Genomic DNA, 15,692 nt, shown 5'->3' on the forward strand with positions numbered 1-15,692 from the left:
GAGGAGGGGTGTGCAGCTACAAGGAGGAGAGAGAGGAAGAGGAGGGGTGTGCAGCTACAAGGAGGAGAGAGGAAGAAGAGGAGGGTGTGCAGCTACAAGGAGGAGAGAGGAAGAAGAGGAGGGTGTACAGCTACAAGGAGGAGAGAGAGGAAGAGGAGGGGTGTGCAGCTACAAGGAGGAGAGAGGAAGAAGAGGAGGGTGTGCAGCTACAAGGAGGAGAGAGAGGAAGAGGAGGGGTGTGCAGCTACAAGGAGGAGAGAGGAAGAGGAGGGATGTGAAGATAAAAGGAGGAGAGAGGAAGAAGAGGAGGGGTGTGCAGCTACAAGGAGGAGAGAGAGAGAGGAAGAGGAGGGATGTGCAGCTACAAGGAGAAGAGATGAAGAGGAGGGATATGCAGCTACAAGGAGGAGAGAGAGGAAGAGTGTGCAGCCAAAAGGAGGAGAGAGGAAGAGGAGAGGTGTGCAGCTACAAGGAGGAGAGAGGAAGAGGAGGGGTGTGCAGCTACAAGGAGGAGAGAGAGGAAGAGGAGGGATGTGCAGCTGAAGGTAGGAGAGGAGGGGGAGGAGGGGTGTGCAGCTGAAGGTAGGAGAGGAGGGGGAGGAGGGGTGTGCAGCTGAAGGTAGGAGAGGAGGGGGATGCGGGGTGTGCAGCTGAAGGTAGTTGAGGAGGGGGAGGAGGGGTGTGCAGTTTAAGGTAGGAGAGGAGGGGGAGGAGGGGTGTGCAGTTGAAGGTAGGAGAGGAGGGGGAGGAGGGGTGTGCAGCTGAAGGTAGGAGAGGAGGAGGAGGAGGGGTGTGCAGCTGAAGGTAGGAGAGGAGGGGGAGGAGGGGTGTGCAGCTGAAGATAGGAGAGGAGGGGGAGGAGGGGTGTGCAGCTGAAGGTAGGAGAGGAGGGGGAGGAGGGGTGTGCAGCAGAAGGTAGGAGAGGTGGGGGAGGAGGGGTGTGCAGCTTAAGGTAGGAGAGGAGGGGGAGGAGGGGTGTGCAGTTGAAGGTAGGAGAGGAGGGGGAGGAGGGGTGTTCAGCTGAAGGTAGGAGAGGAGGGGGAGGAGGGGTGTGCAGCTGAAGGTAGGAGAGGAGGGGGAGGAGGGGTGTGCAGCTGAAGGTAGGAGAGGAGGGGGAGGAGGGGTGTGCAGCTGAAGGTAGGAGAGGAGGGGGAGGAGGGGTGTGCAGCTTAAGGTAGGAGAGGAGGGGGAGAAGGGGTGTGCAGCTGAAAGTAGGAGAGGAGGGGGAGGAGGGGTGTGCAGCTGAAGGTAAGAGAGGAGGGGGAGGAGGGGTGTGCAGCTGAAGGTAGGAGAGGAGGGGGAGGAGCGGTGTGCAGCTGAAGATAGGAGAGGAGGGGGAGGAGGGGTGTGCAGCTGAAGGTAGGAGAGGAGGGGGCTTTGCTGCACTTTTTCACCCTCAGTGTCTGTGAGAGAGGAAGGAAACATCACAGGTTTATCAGTGACATCCGCAGCAAATACAACATAGAATATAATATAATATATAACATAGAATACAATATAATATAAAATAGAATACAATATAATATAATATAACATGGAATACAATATAATATAATATAACATAGAATACAATATAATATAATATAACATAGAATACAATACAATATAACATAGAATACAATATAATATAATATATAACATAGAATACAATATAATATAATATAACATAGAATACAATATAATATAACATAGAATACAGTATAATATAATATAACATAGAATACAATATAATATAATATAACATAGAATACAATATAATATAACATAGAATACAATATAATATAACATAGAATACAATGTAATATATAACATAGATTACAATATAATATAACATAGAATACAATATATAACATAGAATACAATATAATATATAACATAGAATACAATATAATATATAACATAGAATACAATATAATATATAACATAGAATGCAATATAATATAACATAGAATACAATATAATATAATATAACATAGAATACAATATAATATAATATAACATAGAATACAATATAATATAATATATAATATAATATAATATATAACATAGAATACAATATAATATAATATAACATAGAATACAATATAATATAATATAACATAGAATACAATATAAAATAATATAACATAGAATACAATATAATATAATATAACATAGAATACAAGACATTAACCCCCCGACATGCGATGGCCCCGACATATGATCAAATCGACATACGATGCTTTTATATGTCGGGGCCATCGCATTATCTGCTATCCAATGCTTAAGCTGCTGTCGGGTAGCAGTTTAGGCATCCCGGACAGGTTCACTTGCCTATCCCTGCTGCTACGGGTCCACTTTGCGATCCTCCGGCGTCTTCTGTATCTTCTCCAGGGTCCGGGCCTCGCTTTCTGGTGACGTTATTACGTTGTTACACACGCCGTGCCAGTGCAGCAGCGTAATAACGACACCAGAAAGCGAGGCCCGTACCCTGCAAAAGATAATAATAATAATAATAATAATAGACAGGACACTACAGTCTACTCCTCCTGTATAATAATAATAATAGACAGGACACTACAGTCTACTCCTCCTGTATAATAATAATAATAATAGACAGGACACTACAGTCTACTCCTCCTGTATAATAATAATAATAATAGACAGGACACTACAGTCTTCTCCTCCTGTATAATAATAATAGACAGGACACTACAGTCTACTCCTCCTGTATAATAATAATAATAATAGACAGGACACTACAGTCTTCTCCTCCTGTATAATAATAATAGACAGGACACTACAGTCTACTCCTCCTATATAATAATAATAATAATAATAATAATAATAGACAGGACACTACAGTCTACTCCTCCTGTATAATAATAATAATAGACAGGACACTACAGTCTACTCCTCCTGTATAATAATAATAATAGACAGGACACTACAGTCTACTCCTCCTGTATAATAATAATAATAGACAGGACACTACAGTCTACTCCTCCTGTATAATAATAATAATAATAATAATAATAATAATAATAGACAGGACACTACAGTCTACTCCTCCTGTATAATAATAATAATAATAATAATAATAATAGACAGGACACTACAGTCTACTCCTCCTGTATAATAATAATAATAGACAGGACACTACAGTCTACTCCTCCTGTATAATAATAATAATAGACAGGACACTACAGTCTACTCCTCCTGTATAATAATAATAATAATAGACAGGACACTACAGTCTACTCCTCCTGTATAATAATAATAATAATAGACAGGACACTACAGTCTACTCCTCCTGTATAATAATAATAATAATAATAATAGACAGGACACTACAGTCTACTCCTCCTGTATAATAATAATAATAGACAGGACACTACAGTCTACTCCTCCTGTATAATAATAATAATAATAGACAGGACAGTACAGTCTACTCCTCCTGTATAATAATAATAATAATAATAATAATAATAATAGACAGGACGCTACAGTCTACTCCTCCTGTATAATAATAATAATAGACAGGACACTACAGTCTACTCCTCCTGTATAATAATAATAATAATAGACAGGACAGTACAGTCTACTCCTCCTGTATAATAATAATAATAATAATAATAATAATAGACAGGACACTACAGTCTACTCCTCCTGTATAATAATAATAATAATAATAATAATAATAATAGACAGGACACTACAGTCTACTCCTCCGGTATAATAATAATAATAATAATAGACAGGGCACTACAGTCTACTCCTTCTGTATAATAATAATAATAGATAGGACACTACAGTCTACTCCTCCTGTATAATAATAATAATAGACAGGACACTACAGTCTACTCCTCCTGTATAATAATAATAATAATAATAATAGACAGGACACTACAGTCTACTCCTCCTGTATAATAATAATAATAATAATAATAATAATAATAGACAGGACACTACAGTCTACTCCTCCGCTATAATAATAATAATAATAATAATAATAATAATAGACAGGACACTACAGTCTACTCCTTCTGTATAATAATAATAATAGATAGGACACTACAGTCTACTCCTCCTGTATAATAATAATAATAATAATAATAGACAGGACACTACAGTCTACTCCTCCTGTATAATAATAATAATAATAATAATAATAATATTAATAATAGATAGGACACTACAGTCTACTCCTCCTGTATAATGATAATAATAGACAGGACACTACAGTCTACTCCTCCTGTATAATAATAATAATAATAATAGACAGGACACTACAGTCTACTCCTCCTGTATAATAATAATAATAGACAGGACACTACAGTCTACTCCTCCTGTATAATACTAATAATAATAGACAGGACACTACAGTCTACTCCTCCTGTATAATAATAATAATAGACAGGACACTACAGTCTACTCCTCCTGTATAATAATAATAGACAGGACACTACAGTCTACTCCTCCTGTATAATAATAATAATAATAATAATAATAATAATAGACAGGACACTACAGTCTACTCCTCCTGTATAATAATAATAATAATAATAGACAGGACACTACAGTCTACTCCTCCTGTATAATAATAATAATAATAATAATAGACAGGACACTACAGTCTACTCCTCCTGTATAATAATAATAATAATAATAGACAGGACACTACAGTCTACTCCTCCTGTATAATAATAATAATAGACAGGACACTACAGTCTACTCCTCCTGTATAATAATAAGAATAGACAGGACACTACAGTCTACTCCTCCTGTATAACAATAATAATAATAGACAGGACACTACAGTCTACTCCTCCTGTATAACAATAATAATAATAGACAGGACACTACAATCTACTCCTCCTGTATAATAATAATAATAGACAGGACACTACAGTCTACTCCTCCTGTATAATAATAAGAATAGACAGGACACTACAGTCTACTCCTCCTGTATAACAATAATAATAATAATAGACAGGACACTACAGTCTACTCCTCCTGTATAATAATAATAATAATAATAATAGACAGAAAACTACAGTCTACTCCTCCTGTATAATAATAATAATAATAATAATAATAGACAGGACACTACAGTCTACTCCTCCTGTATAATAATAATAATAGACAGGACACTACAGTCTACTCCTCCTGTATAATAATAATAATAGACAGGACACTACAGTCTACTCCTCCTGTATAATAATAATAATAATAATAGACAGAACACTATAGTCTACTCCTCCTGTATAATAATAATAATAGACAGGACACTACAGTCTACTCCTCCTGTATAATAATAATAATAATAATAATAATAATAATAATAGACAGGACACTACAGTCTACTCCTCCTGTATAATAATAATAATAATATTAGACAGGACACTACAGTCTACTCCTCCTGTATAATAATAATAATAATAATAGACAGAACACTACAGTCTACTCCTCCTGTATAATAATAATAATAATAGACAGGACACTACAGTCTACTCCTGTATAATAATAATAATACTAATACTAATAATAATAATAATAATAGACAGGACACTACAGTCTCCTCCTGTATAATAAGAATAAAAATAATAGACAGGACACTACAGTCTACTCCTCCTGTATAATAAGAATAATAATAATAGACAGGACACTACAGTCTACTCCTCCTGTATAATAATAATAATAATAATAATAATAGACAGGACACTACAGTCTACTCCTCCTGTATAATAATAATAATAGACAGGACACTACAGTCTACTCCTCCTGTATAATAATAATAATAATAGACAGGACACTACAGTCTACTCCTCCTGTATAATAATAATAATAATAATAGACAGAACACTACAGTCTACTCCTCCTGTATAATAATAATAATAGACAGGACACTACAGTCTACTCCTCCTGTATAATAATAATAATACTAATAATAATAATAATAATAATAAAAATAATAGACAGGACACTACAGTCTACTCCTCCTGTATAATAAGAATAATAATAATAGACAGGACACTACAGTCTACTTCTCCTGTATAATACGAATAATAATAATAGACAGGACACTACAGTCTACTCCTCCTGTATAATAATAATAATAATAATAATATTAATGATAGACAGGACACTACAGTCTACTCCTCCTGTATAATAATAATAATAATAATAGACAGGACACTACAGTCTACTCCTCCTGTATAATAATAATAATAATAATAATAATAATAGACAGAACACTACAGTCTACTCCTCCTGTATAATAATAATAATAGACAGGACACTACAGTCTACTCCTCCTGTATAATAATAATAATAATAATAATAATAATAGACAGAACACTACAGTCTACTCCTCCTGTATAATAATAATAATAATAATAATAATAGACAGGACACTACAGTCTACTCCTCCTGTATAATAATAATAATAATAATAATAGACAGGACACTACAGTCTACTCCTCCTGTATAATAATAATAATAATAATAATAATAATAATAATAATAATAGACAGAACACTACAGTCTACTCCTCCTGTATAATAATAATAATAATAATAATAATAATAGACAGGACACTACAGTCTACTCCTCCTGTATAGTTATAATAATAATAATAATAATAGACAGGACACTACAGTCTACTCCTCCTGTATAATAATAATAATAGACAGGACACTACAGTCTACTCCTCCTGTATAATAAGAATAATAATAATAGACAGGACACTAAAGTCTACTCCTCCTGTATAATAATAAGAATAATAATAATAGACAGGACACTACAGTCTACTCTCCCTGTATAATAATAATAGGGAGGGATCCGTGCAATTTAAAGTATAATCATAATAATAATAATAACGATGGATTTGACAAACGATGGGTGGTTTGGAACGAACTACCATCGTATGTTGAGGGACCACTGTATTATATAATATAACATAGAATACAATATAATATAATATAACATAGAATACAATATAATATAATATGTAACATAGAATACAATATAATATAATATAACATAGAATACAATATAATATATAACATAGAATACAATATAATATAACATAACATAGAATACAATATAATATAATATAATATAACATAGAATACAATATAATATAACATAGAATACAATATAATATAATATGTAACATAGAATACAATATAATATAATATAACATAGAATACAATATAATATATAACATAGAATACAATATAATATTATATATAACATAGAATACAATATAATATATAACATAGAATACAATATAATATAACATAGAATACAATATAATATAACATAGAATACAATATAATATATAACATAGAATACAATATAATATAATATAACATAGAATACAATATAATATAATATAACATAGAATACAATATAATATAATATAGAATCCAATATAATATAATATAACATAGAATCCAATATAATAAATAACAGAATACAATATAATATAATATAACATAGAATATAATATAATATAATACATAACATAGAATAGAATAGAATAGAATATATAACATAGAATATAATATAATATAACATAGAATACAATATAATATATAACATAGAATACAATATAATATAATATATAACATAGAATACAATATAATATAACATAGAATACAATATAATATATAACATAGAATACAATATAATATAATATAACATAGAATACAATATAATATAATATAACATAGAATACAATATAATATAACAAAGAATACAATATAATATAACATAGAATACAATATAATATATAACATAGAATACAATATAATATAATATAAGATAGAATACAATATAATATAACATAGAATATAATATAATATATAACATAGAATACAATATAATATATAACATAGAATATAATATAATATATAACATAGAATACAATATAATATATAACATAGAATACAATATAATATATAACATAGAATACAATATAATATATAACATAGAATACAATATAATATAATATAACATAGAATACAATATAATATAATATAACATAGAATACAATATAATATAATATAACATAGAATACAATATAATATAATATAACATAGAATACAATATAATATATAACATAGAATATAATATAATATATAACATAGAATACAATATAATATATACCATAGAATACAATATAATATATAACATAGAATACAATATAATATAATATAACATAGAATACAATATAATATAATATAACATAGAATACAATATAATATAATATAACATAGAATACAATATAATATAATATAACATAGAATACAATATAATATAATATAACATAGAATACAATATAATATATAACATAGAATATAATATAATATATAACATAGAATACAATATAATATATAACATAGAATACAATATAATATATAACATAGAATACAATATAATATAATATAACATAGAATACAATATAATATAATATAACATAGAATACAATATAATATAATATAACATAGAATACAATATAATATAACATAGAATACAATATAATATAATATATAACATAGAATACAATATAATATATAACATAGAATACAATATAATATAATATATAACATAGAATACAATATAATATATAACATAGAATACAATATAATATATAACATAGAATACAATATAATATAATATAACATAGAATACAATATAATATAATATAACATAGAATACAATATAATATAATATAACATAGAATACAATATAATATATAACATAGAATACAATATAATATAATATATAACATAGAATACAATATAATATATAACATAGAATACAATATAATATAATATAACATAGAATACAATATAATATAATATAACATAGAATACAATATAATATAATATAACATAGAATACAATATAATATAATATATAACATATAATACAATATAATATAATATATAATATAGAATACAATACAATATAACATAGAATACAGTACAATATAACATAGAATACAATATAATATAATATAACATAGAATACAATATAATATAATATATAACATAGAATACAATACAATATAACATAGAATATAATATAATATAATAATATATAACAGACATGAGATCTTATATCTGTGATTATTATTGTAGAATTCCTAGATGACGATAAAAAGTAGAGTTCAACCGCCGTGATGGTTTACACCATGTGAGTATTTATCTATCTCATATCTATCTTTATATCTCCTTATCTATATCACATAGTTATATCACATCTATCTATCTATCTATCTCATATCTATCTATCTATCTATCTATCTATCTCATATCTATCTATCAATCTCATATCTATCTATCAATCTCATATCTATCTATCACATATCTATCTCATATCAATCTCATATCTATCTATCAATCTCATATCTATCTATCAATCTCATATCTATCTATCACATATCTATCTCATATCTATCTATCAATCTCATATCTATCTATCTCATATCTATCTATCACATATCTATCTATCTATCTATCTATCTGATATCTATCTCACATCGATCTCCCATCTATCTCTCTATCTATCTAATATCTATCTATCCATCTCATATCTATCTATCTATGTATCTATCTATCTAAACAATAGTAAATATGATGCAGCACTCCACAAGTTGCAAAGAAAGGTGGTTTTATTCCATCATGTGCATAGACAACGTTTCACCAGCCTCACGCTGGCTTTTTCAAGTGAATCATAGTGATACTGGTGGGTATTTATAGACCGCCCACCAGGTCATGTGACATAGGTAATACATGATTGACATATGTAAACAAAGAAGTCATAAAAGAAAATTGTGCAACCATCATATATACAGTGTTACATTCATATATAAACCATCATATATACCATCATATATACAGTGTTAAATTCATATATAAACATCCAATCATCATCTGGTATAAGAATATCAGTATTACGCATAGTAAATCAAAAGTGCAGTATAGTGATCAATAATTACGTGCCAAGACGTGAATGCCTTCCGGGGTCCTGCCGCGATGTTTCCCGATCACAGGCGCCAAAGCGCCGGATGCAGTGTGTGCATCGCTGTGGAGTAGAAGTATTTCCGGGTCTGGAGCGCGTCCTCGCATCCATGGCAACCCGACTGCGGACCGAGCCGTGGCTGACGCATGCTCAGAAGAGTTCCTCTGCCTGTCAGTGAGACTCTACCCTGCACTTTTGATTTACTATGCGTAATACTGATATTCTTATACCAGATGATGATCGGATGTTTATATATGAATTTAACACTGTATATATGATGGTTTACATTATTGATTGCACAATTTTCTTTTATGACTTCTTTGTTTACATATGTCAATCATGTATTACCTATGTCACATGACCTGGTGGGCGGTCTATAAATACCCACCAGTATCACTATGATTCACTTGAAAAAGCCAGCGAGAGGCTGGTGAAACGTTGTCTATGCACATGATGGAATAAAACCACCTTCTTTGCAACTTGTGGAGTGCTGCATCTTATTTACTATTGTTTGGATTGAGGAACCGACGGACCCAGGTTCCAGCTATGCGGGCACCCCTAATTTCACTTTTCTTCTGGATATTGGTTGTGCCGTTTTTATTTGCATTGTATCTATCTATCTATCTCACATATCTATCTATTATCTATCTATCTCATATACATCTATAATATCGATCTCATATCTATCTCTCTCATATCCATCTCTCTCATATCTATCTCATATCTATATATATCATATCTATCTATCTCATATCTATCTCTCTATCTATCTCATATCTATCTATCTATCTATCTATCTCATATCTATCTATCTATCTATCTATCTATCTCATATCTATCTATCTCATATCTATCTATCTCATATCTATCTATCTCATATCTATCTATCTCATATCTATCTCATATCTATCTATCTCATATCTATCTCTCTATCTATCTCATATCTATCTATTTTATATCTATCTCACTCATATCTATCTATCTATCTATCTCATATCGATCTCTCTCATATCTATCTATCTATCTATCTATCTATCTCATATCTATCTATCTCATATCTATCTATCTCATATCTATCTCATATCTATCTATCTCACATATCTATCTAATATCTATCTATCTCATATACATCTATCATATCTACCTCATATACATCTATCATATCTATCTCATATCTATCTCTCTCATATCCATCTCTCTCATATCTATCTATCTATCTATCTCATATCTATCTATCTCATATCTATCTCTCTATCTATCTCATATCTATCTCATATCTATCTATCTCACTCATATATATCTATCTATCTATCTATCTATCTATCTCATATCTATCTATCTATCTATCTATCTATCTCATATCTATCTATCTCATATCTATCTCTCTCATATCTATCTATCTATCTATCTATCTATCTATCTATCTCATATCTATCTCTCTCATATCTATCTATCTATCTCATATCTATCTCATATCTATCTCACATCTATCTCTCTCATATCCATCTATGTATCTATCTCATATCTATCTCACATCTATCTCTCTATCTATCTAATATCTATCTCTCTCATTTCTATCTATCTCACATCTATCTATCTCATATCTATCTATCTCATATGTATCTATCTATCTATCTATCTCATATGTAGCTATCTATCTATCTCCTATCTATCTATCTATCTCATATCTATCTATCTATCTATCTATCTATCTCCTATCTATCTATCTATCTCTCTATCTATCTATCTATCTATCTCATATGTATCTATCTATCTATCTATCTATCTCATATGTAGCTATCTATCTATCTCCTATCTATCTATCTATCTATCTATCTATCTCATATGTATCTATATATCTATCTATCTATCTCATATCTATCTATCTATCTATCTCATATGTATCTATCTATCTATCTCATATGTATCTATCTATCTATCTCATATGTATCTATCTATCTATCTCATATGTATCTATCTATCTATCTATCTATCTATCTCATATCTATCTATCTATCTCATATCTATCTATCTATCTATCTATCTATCTCATATCTATCTATCTATCTATCTCATATCTATCTATCTATCTATCTCATATGTATCTATCTATCTATCTCATATGTATCTATCTATCTATCTCATACGTATCTATCTATCCATCTATCTATCTCTCTCATATCTATCCATCTCACATCTATAACATGATCTCCTGTCTCTATAGCGCAGGCTCCGTGACCTGAGACGTGTAATTCCGGATGTTACCAGGAGATGGAGGAAAGTCGTCTCCTGACATCAATGACAAATCACAATATGGAGGACGACAATTTTCTTCTACTGAAAAATTCTAATAAATGATTTCACTTTCCTGATAAATCTGTAATAACCAAAAATTTACTGAAAGCAATAAACAAAATGATACAATCAGATCCGGAGAAGTCATTATTATTCTATAGGATGATACAAATAATAATAGACTGGACACTACAGCCTACTCCTCCTGTATAATAATAATAATAGACAGGACACTACAGTCTACTCCTCCTGTATAATAATAATAATAATAGACAGGACACTGCAGTCTACTCCTCCTGTATAATAATAATAATAATAATAATAGACAGGACACTACAGTCTACTCCTCCTGTATAATAATAATAATAGACAGGACACTACAGTCTACTCCTCCTGTATAATAATAATAATAATAGACAGGACACTACAGCCTACTCCTCCTGTATAATAATAATAATAATAGACAGGACACTACAGTCTACTCCTCCTGTATAATAATAATAATAATAATAGACAGGACACTACAGCCTACTCCTCCTGTATAATAATAATAATAGACAGGACACTACAGTCTACTCCTCCTGTATAATAATAATAATAGACAGGACACTACAGTCTACTCCTCCTGTATAATAATAATAATAATAGACAGGACACTACAGTCTACTCCTCCTGTATAATAATAATAATAGGACACTACAGTCTACTCCTCCTGTATAATAATAATAATAATAATAATAGACAGGACACTACAGTCTACTCCTCCTGTATAATAATAATAATAATAATAGACAGGACACTACAGTCTACTCCTCCTGTATAATAATAGACAGGACACTACAGTCTACTCCTCCTGTATAATAATAATAATAATAATAGACAGGACACTACAGTCTACTCCTCCTGTATAATAATAATAATAATAGACAGGACACTACAGCCTACTCCTCCTGTATAATAATAATAATAATAATAATAGACAGGACACTACAGTCTACTCCTCCTGTAAAATAATAATAATAATTATAGACAGGACACTACAGTCTACTCCTCCTGTATAATAATAATAATAATAATAATAATAATAATAGACAGGACACTACAGTCTACTCCTCCTGTGTAATAATAATAATAATAATAGACAGGACACTACAGCCTACTCCTCCTGTATAATAATAATAATAATAATAATAGACAGGACACTACAGTCTACTCCTCCTGTAAAATAATAATAATAATTATAGACAGGACACTACAGTCTACTCCTCCTGTATAATAATAATAATAATAATAATAATAATAATAGACAGGACACTACAGTCTACTCCTCCTGTATAATAATAATAATAGACAGGACACTACAGTCTACTCCTCCTGTATAATAATAATAATAATAGACAGGACACTACAGTCTACTCCTCCTGTATAATAATAATAATAATAATAATAGACAGGACACTACAGTCTACTCCTCCTGTATAATAATAATAATAATAATAATAGACAGGACACTACAGTCTACTCCTCCTGTATAATAATAATAATAATAATAATAATAATAGACAGGACACTACAGTCTACTCCTCCTGTATAATAATAATAATAATAATAGACAGGACACTACAGTCTACTCCTCCTGTATAATAATAATAATAATAATAATAGACAGGACACTACAGTCTACTCCTCCTGTATAATAATAATAATAGACAGGACACTACAGTCTACTCCTCCTGTATAATAATAATAGACAGGACACTACAGTCTACTCCTCCTGTATAATAATAATAATAATAATAATAATAGACAGGACACTACAGTCTACACCTCCTGTATAATAATAATAATAGACAGTACACTACAGTCTACTCCTCCTGTATAATAATAATAATAATAATAGACAGGACACTACAGTCTACTCCTCCTGTATAATAATAATAATAGACAGGACACTACAGTCTACTCCTCCTGTATAATAATAATAATAATAATAATAATAATAATAATAATAGACAGGACACTACAGTCTACTCCTCCTGTATAATAATAATAATAGACAAGGCACTACAGTCTACTCCTCCTGTATAATAATAATAATAATAATAATAATAATAATAGACAGGACACTACAGTCTACTCCTCCTGTATAATAATAATAATAGACAAGGCACTACAGTCTACTCCTCCTGTATAATAATAATAATAATAATAGACAGGACACTACAGTCTACTCCTCCTGTATAATAATAATAATAATAATAATAATAGACAGGACACTACAGTCTACTCCTCCTGTATAATAGTAATAATAATAATAGACAGGACACTACAGTCTACTCCTCCTGTATAATAATAATAATAATAGACAGGACACTACAGTCTACTCCTCCTGTATAATAATAATAATAGACAGGACACTACAGTCTACTCCTCCTGTATAATAATAATAATAATAGACAGGACACTACAGTCTACTCCTCCTGTATAATAATAATAATAATAGACAGGACACTACAGTCTACTCCTCCTGTATAATAATAATAATAATAATAATAATAGACAGGACACTACAGTCTACTCCTCCTGTATAATAATAATAATAGACAGGACATTACAGTCTACTCCTCCTGTATAATAATAATAGACAGGACACTACAGTCTTCTCCTCCTGTATAATAATAATAATAGACAGGACACTACAGTCTACTCCTCCTGTATAATAATAATAATAGACAGGACACTACAGTCTACTCCTCCTGTATAATAATAATAATAATAATAGACAGGACACTACAGTCTACTCCTCCTGTATAATAATAATAGACAGGACACTACAGTCTACTCCTCCTGTATAATAATAATAGACAGGACACTACAGTCTACTCCTCCTGTATAATAATAATAATAATAATAATAATAATAGACAGGACACTACAGACTACTCCTCCTGTATAATAATAATAATAGACAGGACACTACAGTCTACTCCTCCTGTATAATAATAATAATAATAATAATAATAATAATAATAATAGACAGGACACTACAGTCTACTCCTCCTGTATAATAATAATAATAATAATAATAATAATAGACAGGACACTACAGACTACTCCTCCTGTATAATAATAATAATAATAGACAGGACACTACAGTCTACTCCTCCTGTATAATAATAATAGACAGGACACTACAGTCTACTCCTCCTGTATAATAATAATAATAATAGACAGGACACTACAGTCTACTCCTCCTGTATAATAATAATAATAATAATAATAATAATAGACAGGACACTACAGTCTACTCCTCCTGTATAATAATAATAATAATAATAGACAGGACACTACAGTCTACTCCTCCTGTATAATAATAATAATAGAC

General features: G+C 30.4%; 1 protein-coding gene across 1 annotated transcript in view; it reads left to right on the forward strand.

Annotated features, from left to right (window-relative positions):
- The window catches only part of LOC130341775 (IgGFc-binding protein-like), a 74,259-nt gene extending 61,835 nt beyond the window's left edge, over positions 1-12,424 (forward strand). Inside the window, exons 16-17 of the mRNA XM_056554234.1 lie at positions 9,131-9,185; positions 12,238-12,424. Of these exons, the coding sequence (XP_056410209.1) occupies positions 9,131-9,156 (26 nt within the window). The 3' untranslated portion in view covers positions 9,157-9,185; positions 12,238-12,424. The remainder of the gene's footprint in view (positions 1-9,130; positions 9,186-12,237) is intronic.
- The last annotated feature ends 3,268 nt before the right edge of the window (positions 12,425-15,692 follow it).

The sequence above is a fragment of the Hyla sarda genome, unplaced genomic scaffold, assembly GCF_029499605.1.
Source record: "Hyla sarda isolate aHylSar1 unplaced genomic scaffold, aHylSar1.hap1 scaffold_627, whole genome shotgun sequence".
NCBI lineage: Eukaryota > Metazoa > Chordata > Amphibia > Anura > Hylidae > Hyla > Hyla sarda.